Source organism: Lutjanus erythropterus, chromosome 21 (genome assembly GCF_056507025.1).
Source record: "Lutjanus erythropterus isolate fLutEry1 chromosome 21, fLutEry1.hap2, whole genome shotgun sequence".
Lineage (NCBI taxonomy): Eukaryota > Metazoa > Chordata > Actinopteri > Lutjaniformes > Lutjanidae > Lutjanus > Lutjanus erythropterus.
Window position 1 is genome coordinate 11,786,836 of NC_139337.1, and position 13,579 is coordinate 11,800,414.

The 13,579-nt window shown below is 39.2% G+C and overlaps 1 protein-coding gene across 2 annotated transcripts in view; it reads right to left on the bottom strand.

Annotated features, from left to right (window-relative positions):
* Nucleotides 1-13,579, bottom strand: part of mmp16a (matrix metallopeptidase 16a (membrane-inserted)) — a 93,739-nt gene that overhangs the window by 62,395 nt on the left and 17,765 nt on the right. The window contains exons 2-4 of one of the 2 annotated variants that reach the window (XM_084710335.1): nt 8,406-8,554; nt 6,310-6,324; nt 5,774-5,896 (exon numbers count right to left, since the gene is read on the bottom strand). In XM_084710335.1, the coding sequence (XP_084566461.1) occupies nt 5,774-5,896; nt 6,310-6,324; nt 8,406-8,554 (287 nt within the window). The remainder of the gene's footprint in view (nt 1-5,773; nt 5,897-6,309; nt 6,325-8,405; nt 8,555-13,579) is intronic. The other variant, XM_084710336.1, reaches the window with a different exon arrangement.

Genomic DNA, 13,579 nt, shown 5'->3' on the forward strand with positions numbered 1-13,579 from the left:
GTGCTTTTGAGGGTACTGAATACCAAGTCATGTTAAATCTATCGGTGCCAAATTTCGATACGTATGCCAGAGCAGTGAATGATATTGATTAGTGTGTCTGGAACCTTAGCATAAAACAGACATTCATGAACTACAGACTATTAACAGGGAATTTATTCCAATATTCAAACACAGCTTTGGTAGCGACAACGTATCAGGACAGATATCATGTGTGTTTCCTCCATGACAAAACCAACAGTGCTGCCCTGGATTCAGACTGACAGGCTGCAGGTCTTAGAGACGGGTTTAAGTAGGGAGAGGGAGGAATTTTATTTTGTGTGATGTGTGAAATGCTCAAAGTAAATAACAAAATGTTTGAAATAAATAACAGTGTTGCAACGGATAGGTCTGAACCTATTTCTTTTACAACTGAAATTCCATTTTTATTTTGAAAGAGAGAGTCAAGAACCAAAAAAAGGTTACCGTTGGGTACCAAAATTTAGGTATTAGCATTCATTTTGAGTCACAGTCTTTGTCCACCTGATGGATGTGAGTCAAATATTCACTCTTCTTTTAGCTCTGGTTTTGGTTTCCACCAACTCTTAGGGGAAATATCCAGCCTCGAAACTGCTAACTGTTCACACACCAGCTGCTAACTTTTTCTGCTGTAAAGCTTTGGGTTCTAAAATCAAAACAGCTGAGCTGAAAGACACTATAGAGCAGAGCTAAGAGGAACCAGGTTTACCTCTGTGAGTTTGTTGCTGCGAGCAACACAAACTTTTTCGTGGACACACAATATATGTTTATAATGTTAATGTAAAAATACTGATTATAGAAGCTTTAACTATAAGCTCACCTTACATTGCAAATATAAGGCAGGAGAAATAGTTGTTAATGCTACATCAAATTGATGGCTGATGAACATATATGTTATTCTGATGTGAACTTATAAATTACATTTTACAGCTTGTATTCAAAATATTTTAGACTGTGCTGTGACACTTTTTTCATACCAAAGAATTTATGAGTGGGGACATAATCAACAGGGCTACTAGCTGAAAAGAAAAACAACAAGCCTGTTTTGATGGCTTCTTATGATTGTGATCAAATTTGTTGTAAGTGATATAAATTAGGATGAATAACAGCTTGAAAACTGTCTGCGTCCTAAATTGCCCTACAATAAGTGTGAGTAATAAATGCTCGCGTCTCAAGATCTGCCAGTACTCTTGAATTACAGAAACAATCTTGAACATCAGTTGAAGTGGTTGTCTGTTGAGTATAAGCAAACAGTCTCTGCCTGATTTAGGCCACTTTTGGAGGCAACACTAAACGGCCCTTTTGTCTTTTCAAGTGCTTATGTAGAGCAGATAGAGATGTGCAAAGTGCAAGCTTGATAAACACAAGGAAATAATCCTGCTTTCAAATCAATGTCAGCTAACACAGAGAGGGTCTACAAAAAGGCACAAATGTTTTCACTGCGATTAAAATGAAGAAAACCTCAAGGGTTCTCCATGAATACATGTCCTTTTCCTGCTCTGTCTGGAGTAACAATGAAAGGCCTTCCCAACAACTGTGGTCTCTTGGGGAATGAAAAGATGGCTTCATTTGATTCTATTACCCATCTCACTGTAATAGAGTCCTATTTTAGGGGCACGACGGATAAAGAGAGAAACACGTGCAGAGAGAGGCTTAAAGATGACAAATGAAAGAATCCCAGACTGCTCTGAGGCCATATTAAATATTAAAATCCATGTTGTGAGGTGATAATGATTCCGGATGCAACTCATGTGCTATAATGGTACCTGCATGCAGGGAGAACAGTGGGGATGCCAAAGCTAATTAGTGCCTCCCCACAGCAAGTACTGTATGTGGCTTCATGGAAACTAGCACACACCTAGGGCGGCCATGCATTTGTTATACTTTCCAAATGCCACCGTTGTTTTATAATGCTTATTTTTGGACTCTTCAGCTCATAGTTTGAAGGAACAAAGAAAAGAGAGGAAAAACTGACATGACTTTAGTCAAAGGCCTAAAACTGGATTCAAAAATACCACACTGTTTTCCAGTTCCACGTTATCCAACCTAGCCACCAGCAGAAAAATTACAGATTCAGTGATTAAAAAGTGTATGAAATATTTAAGTTCTTACTTCAACTTAAAGAACACTCAAAAGAAAGAACACAGTAATTACATGATCTAAACAGTAAACTTTCACCTAATTGCACTAGTTTCGACATTTTTATGAGTTAGAATTGAACTGTTCTCAGTAAGTTAACTGTTGATAAAAAGTTGATAAGAAGTTGAAAGTATTGGGTATTGTAGTCCTTAGAGCCATCCACTATTCCAAAACGATGGACAAAACATGATTTCTCATATACAAGTGTCGATAATATTAACGAGTAGCGTTGTTACATCATCCATGAGAGTCTCGTGTTCCTGAGTAACATTGTAGTAAGTAACATTGAGGACATCGCTTAAGACAATTTAAAATTGAAAAGAAAACACAGAATAAGGAAAAACACCTCTGGAACCAGCAACCTCTCCCACTTGGCAATTGAACCATGTTAGAAAAAACAAAGAATCACTATCCAAGCATCCATCACCATTTACAGGCCAATTTCATGATTTAAACCGGTCTGCCCATGTACAATTTCACTGCAACTGGGGAACTATTAGTAATTTATAATTAAAAGAATTCTGTTTTTTTCTTCCAAAGTAATTTAGATCATCTCACTGCCGTGATGATCTATCACATGACAGATCGTCTGACCACTTGTGTTTCTTGCTCCACTGCACTTTGTTGTAGCAATATCACCATTCACAGATCTCCCTTTATTTAATATAACTGCATTTGTGTGAAATGACCAAGAGAAGAAACAAAAGCAACATTTTCCCTGGATTTTGGCTATTCTGGCTAGCGTTCCTGTTGTTTACTGTATTTTTTTGGAACCATAGCACAGTCTATTTTTTTGTGTTTTTGATAACATTTTCATACTAATATATAAAAATGGTAATGAGTCAATGATATTGAAATGCACCACATACAGCCTTACAGGAGATTATGGATGTCTTTCGATAATGTATAATGTGCTACGTTCTCCAACTACCTTCACTGCACCAATTTGAGTTAAAAGGAGCAGCTGCAGGCACATCTGACTGCTGACTGGAGGCTCGGCACACATCCATGTTCAACACACACACACACACATATAACACATGAGCACACACACTCAAAATGCTCCCATCCTATTACATAACCCTAATCTGTCAGAGAGCACCCTCTGCTTTCCACCGGGGTTTCCTCCTCTCCACTCAGCTCATCTCTTTCTCTCTGCAGCTGCTTCTCCTCCAACACCCTCCCGCCCTCCACTCCTCACTTCCACCTATCTAGTCCTCCGCTCTTCATCAAGCCCGATCATTTTCTTCTTTTCAAATCCGTGCCGTCACAGCTGAACCAAGCGCTAATGAAACCAACTCCAAACCCAATCCCAGTGTCATTTTTTAAAAAGAAAAATGCACAAGCATGCATCTGGACAGCTCTGCCATCAATGATATACAGTACAGTCCTACTTCAGCTGTAGGTTACTGATCCACTAGATTATATTCAGCATGTAATACTGTGCTTATACATTTATCCTCAGGGCAGAGCAAAAATAAAAAAACAAGCACACATCTTAAGGATTATCCCATGAAACACATAGCTGGGGGCAAGCAGTACAGTATACAGTAATATGTATAAAATATTACAGAATCTGGGCTACTGACCTCACTAAATCAAAAGAGAAATATTATATAACTGCAGCATGTTGCCATATACATTATTACTCATGTGGCTGAATGTCAGAAAATGTTCTTGTGAATTATGAAATTGCTGATGGGATCTCTGGCGCATGCATGGTTCCTACATGTACACTCTTTTCCCATTTATTCTGCATGTTCTTTTGAGGATAAAGCTGGTTCTTCTACAGCCCAAGGCTTGAAGAGCATGTTCGTTTGTGTATAATGGTTTTAATGGCAAGACGCATTTATATAAGCCAAACATCACTGTCTCCAACATCTGGTTTTCAATCAGGTCACCACCACTGGCTCCCAGTCGCTGCCCGCATCAAATTCAAAACCCTGTCACTTGCCTACAAAACAGCAACTAAAAGTGCCCCAGCCTACCTGAACTCCCTCATCCAAGTCTACGCTCCCTTCTGCTCACCGTACTCTGCCCAAGAAACCCTCACATTTAACCATCACAACAGGCCCAAAGTCGCTAGCTAGACTCTTCCAGTCTGTGGCGCCCTGATGATAGAATGAGCTATCAAACCATGTTCGATAGGTAGAGACCCAGCCTTTCATGAACACCTTTGCACTCGACTGACTGCACAAGACATATATATGTGGAGGTGTATATATGTATATATATATATTTAAAAAAAATGAAATCCAGTGCATCTTATGCACTCTCTGCACATTGCCACCGGCACTGCCTGTAGGCACATTGTCCTGTCAGACTTAATCTTTGCTTCATGGCACGCATGTTGTTCTCTCCTAACCTCTTTGCTTGGTTTGTATCAGCGCTCAGATGTATGTTGCTTTGGATAAAAGCATCTGCTAAATGAAATCAAAGATTGAAAGAGTTGCAGCTCTAATAATTTCCCCCCTCTTTTTGGCCGCGGCAAGGAGGGCTTGTTGCCTCCATTACTAACTTTTGCAACTCTTTTGCTCCTTTTTCGTACAAATGTGCTGTTTGCCTTGACTAGGTTTGACTTGGTGTGTCAGCCCAGCACATTAGTTTGCTTAAAGGTATATAACTGATGCACATTCGTTTTTACTTGAGTGTATGTAAAACGGTGGAAAACCATATAATTTCCCTTTAAAATCTTCAAAATGAAAGTCCCTGGTTAGTTTGTTATCTAAAGCTTTTATTATGGAGCAGCAAAATCAGGAAATGTTGGGTTTTCATCAGCAGTAACCTAACATGATTCCTATCTACAGAAAGCGAACCTGAAACAGTAAAATAAAGCAGAGGCCTGAAAAATACAAACAGTGACTCTGGATGGAAAATGAACTTCAAACCAAAGAGAATCACTTAGAAGCTACAAAAGTACTGAGAGCTGACCACACAGAGACTTTTAACGACTTTCTCTCTGCTCTCCTGCACACTCAAGTTGTGTCTTGGCTTTCCTGTGCACATCAGAAAAAAACAGAAAGCAAGTAGAGGGTAAAGGGTCAATCGCCTAATTTTAGTGGGTTTAAGCTGCCTTTTAAAAATCTGCATATACACAGTAATTTTGGTGTAAAAATGGTAGAAGGATAAGTACCTCATACAACTCTACATCAAATAAGACTATCAAATCAAACTATCCTTTTAAGCACAAAAGCATACAGACTGGGATCTAAACAGTAAAAAGTTATACCAAGATTTTCCATAATCAAATTGGCTGCCATATCAAAAGAAGAAGAAATTGTTTTTTTAAGCATATATGGAGGATAAGACAAGAGCATGAACTGCATGAAAAAAAAAGCCCTTACTGAAGCCCTTATTTGTGTGCACATGTCTGTGTGTCTGCAGATATCAGTTATTTCTTTGTGGCTGTAGGCCCATGCTGTGTTAATCTAGTTGACCGGATGTCTTCACAACTTGACAAAAGCCCTCTTGACATGGAGAGTCCGTGTGTGCGGCTGGGATTTTCTGTGCATGTTGGGACGGTATGATTGATTATTATAAAATGCTTTGAACCACACTGCCTCTTACTCAGTTGATAAACGTCTTGAGTCATCATCTTGATGAATTTAAAACCACCCACCTGTATGTGATATGTTTGTGTTGCCACTTCTGTCCTGTAAGGGCGTACCGCCGTTTTCTGACGCTGAATTTGGTTGTGCCTCCTATCTGGTCAGGAACTCCACATCTGGGCTTCTTCATCCACCTACAGGAAAGAAGAGAGGAGGTCGAACATTCAACACTGAGGGTATATTGATCTTTCTGCTGGTGGTATTACCAAAAGCATATTTAGAAAAGTGAATAATAATGACATGAAGGCTAGAAACCCATTCTGATCCAAAACAGCTCTTTACATTTATGAACAGATGCAGATTTTACACATGAGTGCAATATGACTCAGGCCTCTGTGGATTTGTATGTAAAAGCCATTCTAACAGGACAAAGTGTTGGCATGAGATGGAAGGATACATACAAAACACATACATGATAATGCATGAATGCACCACACTTTTTCACAGTTCAGTTATTGTGAAGTCTGAACAGGACATGCAGCTTCTCATAGTTCCCTCACTGTTCAAAAGTACTTATTCATTCACACATTTCACACAGACACCTCACCTTATCGTGTTATCGCTACATCAACACAGAGCAGCAGAGGAGGAGAGAGAAAAAAACAGGCATACTGTTAGCTTATCACATTTCACTCTGTTTCAGCCCGGTGGTTGGACAGCTGTTAGTCTGCATTCACACCACTGGCCACCACATCGCCATGTTACAGTTCAGTGGCCAATTTGAGCTCACTGCTATTTGTAGCACCAATGGTATTTCAGTGTTGGCAGGGACAAATGTTAGTGAAACCTGTTTGTAGTCATTTACAGGTAAAATGATGTCTGGTTATGGTCCTGGGGTTAAAATCTGAGCTATACTACAACACATAACTGTAAATACATACAAACCCAAACCCAAAAAAAGTTGGGATGCCTAAAACACACATAAAGACAGAATGCATTGATTCACAAATCTTTTTGACCCATGTTCAACTAAATACAGTACAAAGACAAGTTATTTGATGTTCAAACTCATTAGCTTTATTGTCTTTTGTAAAGACACTCATTCTGAATTTAGATGCCTGCAAAATGTTTCAAGGAATGTAGGAATTTCACAATCCACAATATCATTACAACATTTAAAGAATCTGGAGAAATCCCTGCAGGTAAGTTGCAAGGCCAAAAATCAATACAGACATCAATACTACTCGTGTCTTCTCGGCTTCAGATGAAAAGGACCATCCAGAGTGTTACCAGTGCAAAGTTCAAAAGCCAGCATCTGTGATGGTACGGGGGCGTGTTAGTGTCTATGGCATAAGTAACTGTCACATCCATAAAGGCAGCACTGATGCTGAAAGGTGCATACAGGTTTTGGAGCAACATATGCTGCCATCCAGACTATGTCCCTGCTTATTTTAGTAAAACAAAGCTGCATTGTGTTATGAAGCGCAAAATAGGACAATGGAGACCCTGTACAGCTGAGCCACTGAAGTCGCTTCAAGCAAGAGCGGGAAAAAATTTCACTTTCAGAATTTCAGTTTCCGTTCCAAAATGCTTAGTAAATGTTGTGACAGGAAACTTTGCTGTAACCAAGTGGTAAACTTGCCCCTGTCCCAACTTTTTAGAAATGTGTTGCAGGCATCAAATTCAGGCTGAGTGCATATTTACAATAAATAATAAAGTCTATCAGTTTGAATTTTAAATATCTTTTCTTTGTAAGGTATTCAGTTGAATAGAGGTCAAAAAGGATTGCATTGTTTTTTTATTTGCATTTGTATAATTTGAATATACCTCTTCAAAGACTTATGTAAGCCTCACATGGCTTTACCTCCCCAATATCCATGTATATGCAGAACAGGCAACATTAAAATGACTCTCTTTGTCACTGTGCCCACCCCTGCTCATAGCTGGTGCATTCAGGTTTGACTGATTGTACAAGAAGCAACCAAACGCTGTCCCCGTTCTTCCTTTTCTTCCATTGAGTATTATTACTTTGACATTTTGCAGCCTTTGATCTGACAACGGAGGTGTACTCTCTGTAAAAACCTCCTTTGATCAAATTAAAATGCCCGACCTTAGCCATGTCAGGGTAACTTTGTGTGTCTGGCAAAATGACTCTTCTCGCTTCAAAAGGCAAAACAGGGGATGAATGAAAGACTAATCGACCATTTGTTCCCAATTTTGAAGATGTCTAGATCACTTTTTGAGTCTTAACAATTCAAAAACAATACATGTGTATAGCAACAGCACTTCTTAACACCCCTGATTACTTTAATACATGCTGTTCACTGCTCTTGTAAAATATTATTATTACTAACAATAATTATTGATAAATAAAAATAATTAATCACACTTATGAATTAGCCATCAGTCATTTAATTGACCTACTAACTAAATTTCCAAAGTAAAATGCATACAACATTTGTTAATTTATCCATACTAATTATTGGTATGCAGAGCAGGCTAATTCAAGAAATGAACACACACTACTAAATTAAACATTGCTGCTTCTTGGTACTAACATTTAACTCCGAAAATAGGCCACAGTACATGTACAACTGGCCATGACTTCCATTCTGTTCAAATTTTTATAAAGAAGAAACACATCACGCTAAGAACTCAAAGTCCCATATTGTCCCATATTATATTTAAAGGAGTGTGACTCACTCTATAGTGTTGCTGTCCAGAGTTCCTGTGACATTGAGGCCGTAGCGGCGCTGCATGGCAGCAATAGCGGACTGCATGACTCGGGCAGAACGCAGTACTGACATTCTGGGGTCTGCAGAAGGGAGGTAACCATACCTCTGGAGCCATGCCTATGGACAAAAACATGCAGACAGAGAAGGAGAGGTGAGACATTACAGGAAAGTTTTTACATCTGAAAGGTGCACTAAAAGAAGAGTTTGATATATTGGGAAATATGGATGACTCATACCATGCTCATATCTGTATGCTAAATATGAAGCTAGCAATTATCCTAGTAAAAAGACAGGAAGTTGGGGGAAACAGCTTGACCAGGTCTTTCTAAAGGTAAAAAAATCCACCTCCCAACAGCTATAAAACTCACTGATTACCAGTTTGTGCTTGTTGCCTGGCAACCTACCCCTAGCATTGCAGCATTATAACTATTATCATTACATGTATGGTTGAACCGTGGTGGTTTCAATGTTCACTGTTCATGTTCATGTCTGTCAGGAAATAATATTTCGTTTTATTTCCTTTAAGGATCAATGTAACTGATAGTACCTGCCCTAAAATACTGCATACTGTGCAGCTGTGATATTTTCTGAGACGGTTATTGTACTGTGAAAATCTCATAGCGTTACAAACCAAAACAGGTCTCTGTGAAGTCACTGCGCAGAGCCAAGAAATAGTCTAATACTGCACATAATCACCCACTGATTATAAATTAATCAAACTAAAAAAAAGTTAATTAGTAAGTTGTTTGTAGAAAGTTTTTTTATGCTTGGATGAAGCCAGGCTAGCTGTTCCCAGTCTGCTAAGCTGACCGTTTCCGAGCTGGTTTTCCTACACTTAACATGAAGCTAGACTTTATGTCTAGCATACAGACATAAGTGGCATCAATCTTCCTATCCAACTCCTGGAAAGAAAATGAATAAATGTTTTTTTTTTTTGTTTCCAAAAATGTTGAACTTGTCCTTTAACACCTGCCACTGAAATGTCCTAGAGTAAGGCACAACAGCTCAGAGCTATCAGTAGTCCCCACATTGCCAGCTGTGAATTTATAGTACTGCATATGTGCATGAGAAGCACTTTAAACAGACAGAATACTCCCCTGAATTTTCCTGATGCATTAAAAAATATATATCCTTGTCCTACATGACCTAGAACACTATTAAATGCCATCAAGATAGAACCTAATATGAAAGTGAGAGATACAACAATAATGAAAAGATCAGCAAATAACAGATCTAAAGGTACGTTTTTCAGGACATTTTGGTAAGGAAAAGGGCACAAGTAGAAAGAGAGAAATCTCTCTACCAGTTTAAAGTGCAGAATGTCATCTGTTATCATGTCATTTGGCTTGTCAGGGAAAAGCTTTGGTGTAATAGAGCTTTCAGTGGGCCTATAAAATGCTGCCAGAGGGAATCACTGCTCAGATCTTTGGACCAGGGAGAAGAGGGGGAATCGGCTGGGTTTTCCCACCGAAGAGGCTTTAGGGATTTGGATAGTCCCAGCTTCTCTGTATTCTGTCAGTCTTCATCATAAAAATGGTAAACGGATTATACAACTGCTGCATTTAGCAACACAATGCCACCCAACCAATAAAATGAAATTTAAACCAATAAAAAATTAATAGTATTGTTTGAAGTGTGGGGAAGCAACACAACACAAAACCACTGGCCTAGAATCTCAAAGACCCAATGAACTCAGAACTGTCAGGCTGCGTGTTTGCGTCAAACCTTTTTTATTCTCCACTCAGCAGCACCGTGCTATGAAACGTGAGCGCTATTCTCGCACACACTGTTGTTGAGCTGCTTCTGTTATTGTGGAGACCTGCTGCTCAGGATAGTATACACACTGAGAATTAAATTCACTAACAGGGAGGGAAGCATGGTGCGAGAGCCAGCGAGGGGAAGCCAATAAAAGGCAAAACCATCATTCAACAATGGAGCAAATGTGAGTCTACAGCTTCTGTGAGAGTGAGCGAGTCTTGTGTCAGGCTCCAAGCTGCAAACATGAGCTCTTCAGAAACTCATTTGAAGGGCTGTTGTAGATATAGAGCTTTGCAGTGGTAAGCTAATGAGCAACATTTAATTTCTGATAGTATCTGCATATATGAGAAGGAAGGATTGAGGAAACTGTTAGTTTAGCATTGCATAAAGGCTGGACTGTTTCCTCCAGTTTCCAGTCTTTATGCTAAGGTAAGCTAACTAGCTGCTGACTCGAGCTTCATTCTTATTGCACAGATATGGTGTGTGGTATCAAACCTCTCATTTAACTCTCAGCTTAAAAAGATAAGAATTGCTCCCTCCACTCCATCCCTGCCTACCATAGACCCATTTTTGTCTTTTTTTAGGGAGAGATAGTGGCATCCACAGAGTCTCAGCTATCCAGCCATAGACAATTCATACAATTCCAAAACTGTTTAGGGACCAGTATGCAGGAATTTTCAAATATACTATTTTATAGTAGACAAAAATAACACATTTATATTCCATGCAAAAAGTAACGTGGGATTTTCATGAAGTGAGCATGTCTGTAAAGGAGAGACTCATGGGTAATCATGGAACCTATTCAGATATCTCAAGGTGAGAGGCCAAAGAACCACCATTGCTCACCATTGCTTGGTACCAGTGGATGCCTTATGTCTTAGGTCCCATTTGATTCAAGCATCATATGAACCTACAGCCTCTGAAAGACAATAATGTCAGCCGGGGACGAGGAGTTGAAGTGCTTAAGATATTTTGGTAACAGTTTATTTCATAGGAACCATAGTTTCCTATAATAGCCTTGAAAGGAAGTGTTCAGTAACTGTAAATGGACTACATGGACTACATAATAGGGATGCACCGATTGACCAGCCGGAGGCCAGAACCGGCTGGTTTTCAGCATGACCTGCCCTGACCGGTGACTGGACGGTCAGTGTCACATTCGATTCTGTGTCAAATTCACACACGTGCTCTGTACGATGGTCACATCAGGTCTGCAGCAACACAGACAATAACATCACTGTCCCAAGACCTTGAGCACTTTTGGAGAAAAAGTTTTATTAATAATCAGTGTTTTATTATGAACATTATGAACATAAAAGAAAGTTAGAAAAATGGTTGTGTTTTCTATCAATTATAGTTCCTCGAAAGACTGAAAATTAGAATTGGCTTGTCAGACCCATAAAAAAATCAGAATAGGCCAAGAGAACTGCAGTCGGTGCATCTCTACAACATAATGGTACTAATGGCACACAATGTTAAGTATGGAGAAGGTGTTCAACTTTCAGTCAATTTATTCCAATTAAGTTCTGGTGTAACCGAGGGTCTTTTAGTCAGTGCACTCACAGCAGGTCAGCCGAACATGCAAAATGTACAATTTGCCTACAGGCAAGCAAATAATTCAAAATATAGAGAGAAGTTTTAACTAGTGAAGTAACTACAAATGAATACAGTATTTAATTGGGTTTAACTGGAGCAATGCTTTCCAGGAAACTCAGGAAAACTAACTAAATTCATGCCCCTGAACTGTATCTTCTATCTCAACACCACAATAACCAAATTCTACACCATATTAAATCTTGTATCACAACAATGGAGAGCACCCCAAATGTACTAATACATAAATCAAAAGTCTTTTAGGCTTCCATTAAAAGGAATAAACGGAGAGGAACCTACAGCATCTAATCCAGACTACCTCTTCTTAGTTTGTCTGTGCTGTGATTGGCACACTGACAAATCCCCGCTGCTCTGCCTCCCTCCCCCTCTCCTGTCCCCTGAGGACTATAGGTAGGCACATGCACAGATTCACACTCTGCCACAATGACTTATCATGTCCAACTCTTGTCAGCATGGCAGATGTCAAAATGTTATGCATGTGTCATGCTTCACATTCCTTCATGCCTTCTTGCACACTTATGCTTCCTGCTCATATCAGTCTTTCTTCCACCTGTTCACTCCCTCATTTTCTTTCATTTCCCATCTTTCTCTGCTGGGTGCTCTGGATCTATTTCATGGATTTCCCCACTGCCTCTCTTTTTTTCTATCTATGCTCTCTCTCCCCTCCCCTCCTCCTCTCCCACTCAGTGAGTGGGTGATAACGTTATGATGTGTGTCAGGTTTTTACACTCTGGATAGACCTCTGGGGAGAGAGGTGCATGGGTGAGATTTCCATTCGGCTGCTCAGGTACTAAAAACTACAGCTCCGTAATCTGACACACACGTGTACACACACACACACACACACACACACACACACACACACACACGCACGCACAAGCTTAGCCACAGATACACATTCAGCAGACACTTGCAAACAAGCTGTACACTCAGGAGGACACTGACACACACGCTAAAGCCCGATGACACTGACAGAGAGCTCAGCCATGAAAAACATGACAGAAATCACAAGACACTACAGTACAGCCACACATGCTGCGCACACAAACACAAACAAGCAAATATCTCTCCAAAACATACTCGTGTGCTCAATTTTAATCTGGCATGGTGATGTATTATGTGGTTTGATAGAGCCATAACATATGAGGTAAAATTCATGTCTTACAAAATTGGAAGTACGGTTTTGAAAGCATAAGCTATGATTTAGTATTGCAAAGCACAAATGATTTATTGACTCCTGTTAGGCCTTTAGAAGTCTGGTTTGTTTTGTTTTTTCAGATCTTTTCCAGTTAAAATAGTGTCATAAACTCCAGCATGCAAAGATGAAAAGCCATGTTTTAATCTTTAAAGAAGTGTGATGAATCTCGGGAAGACAAGCACACAAACTTAAATTAAATCTTTCACTGTAAAAAAAAAAAAAAATCAAACAGGAATTTACTGTAATCAACTAATCTTTTCTCTTCAACTTAGATATCAAAGCCTGTATTTTTAGGTCAGAAAACTGGTATAACTTCCCCATTTTTGTTTAGTCAATTATCTGAAGCTTATTGAACATGTTTTCTCAAGTACAACTTAATTACAGTAATATCAAGTCAGCAGCCTGGACACTAACATTTCTAAGTTAAAAATGATTTATTTTTTACAGTGTTGTAACACAGTAAACATTATTACTACGCAGCAGTGGTTACAGAGATTCAAATCTTAATTTCAATCCTTCAAATCTTATTTTCCACTTTCCAGATCATAGTTAAAACTTTCTTTGGAACTATA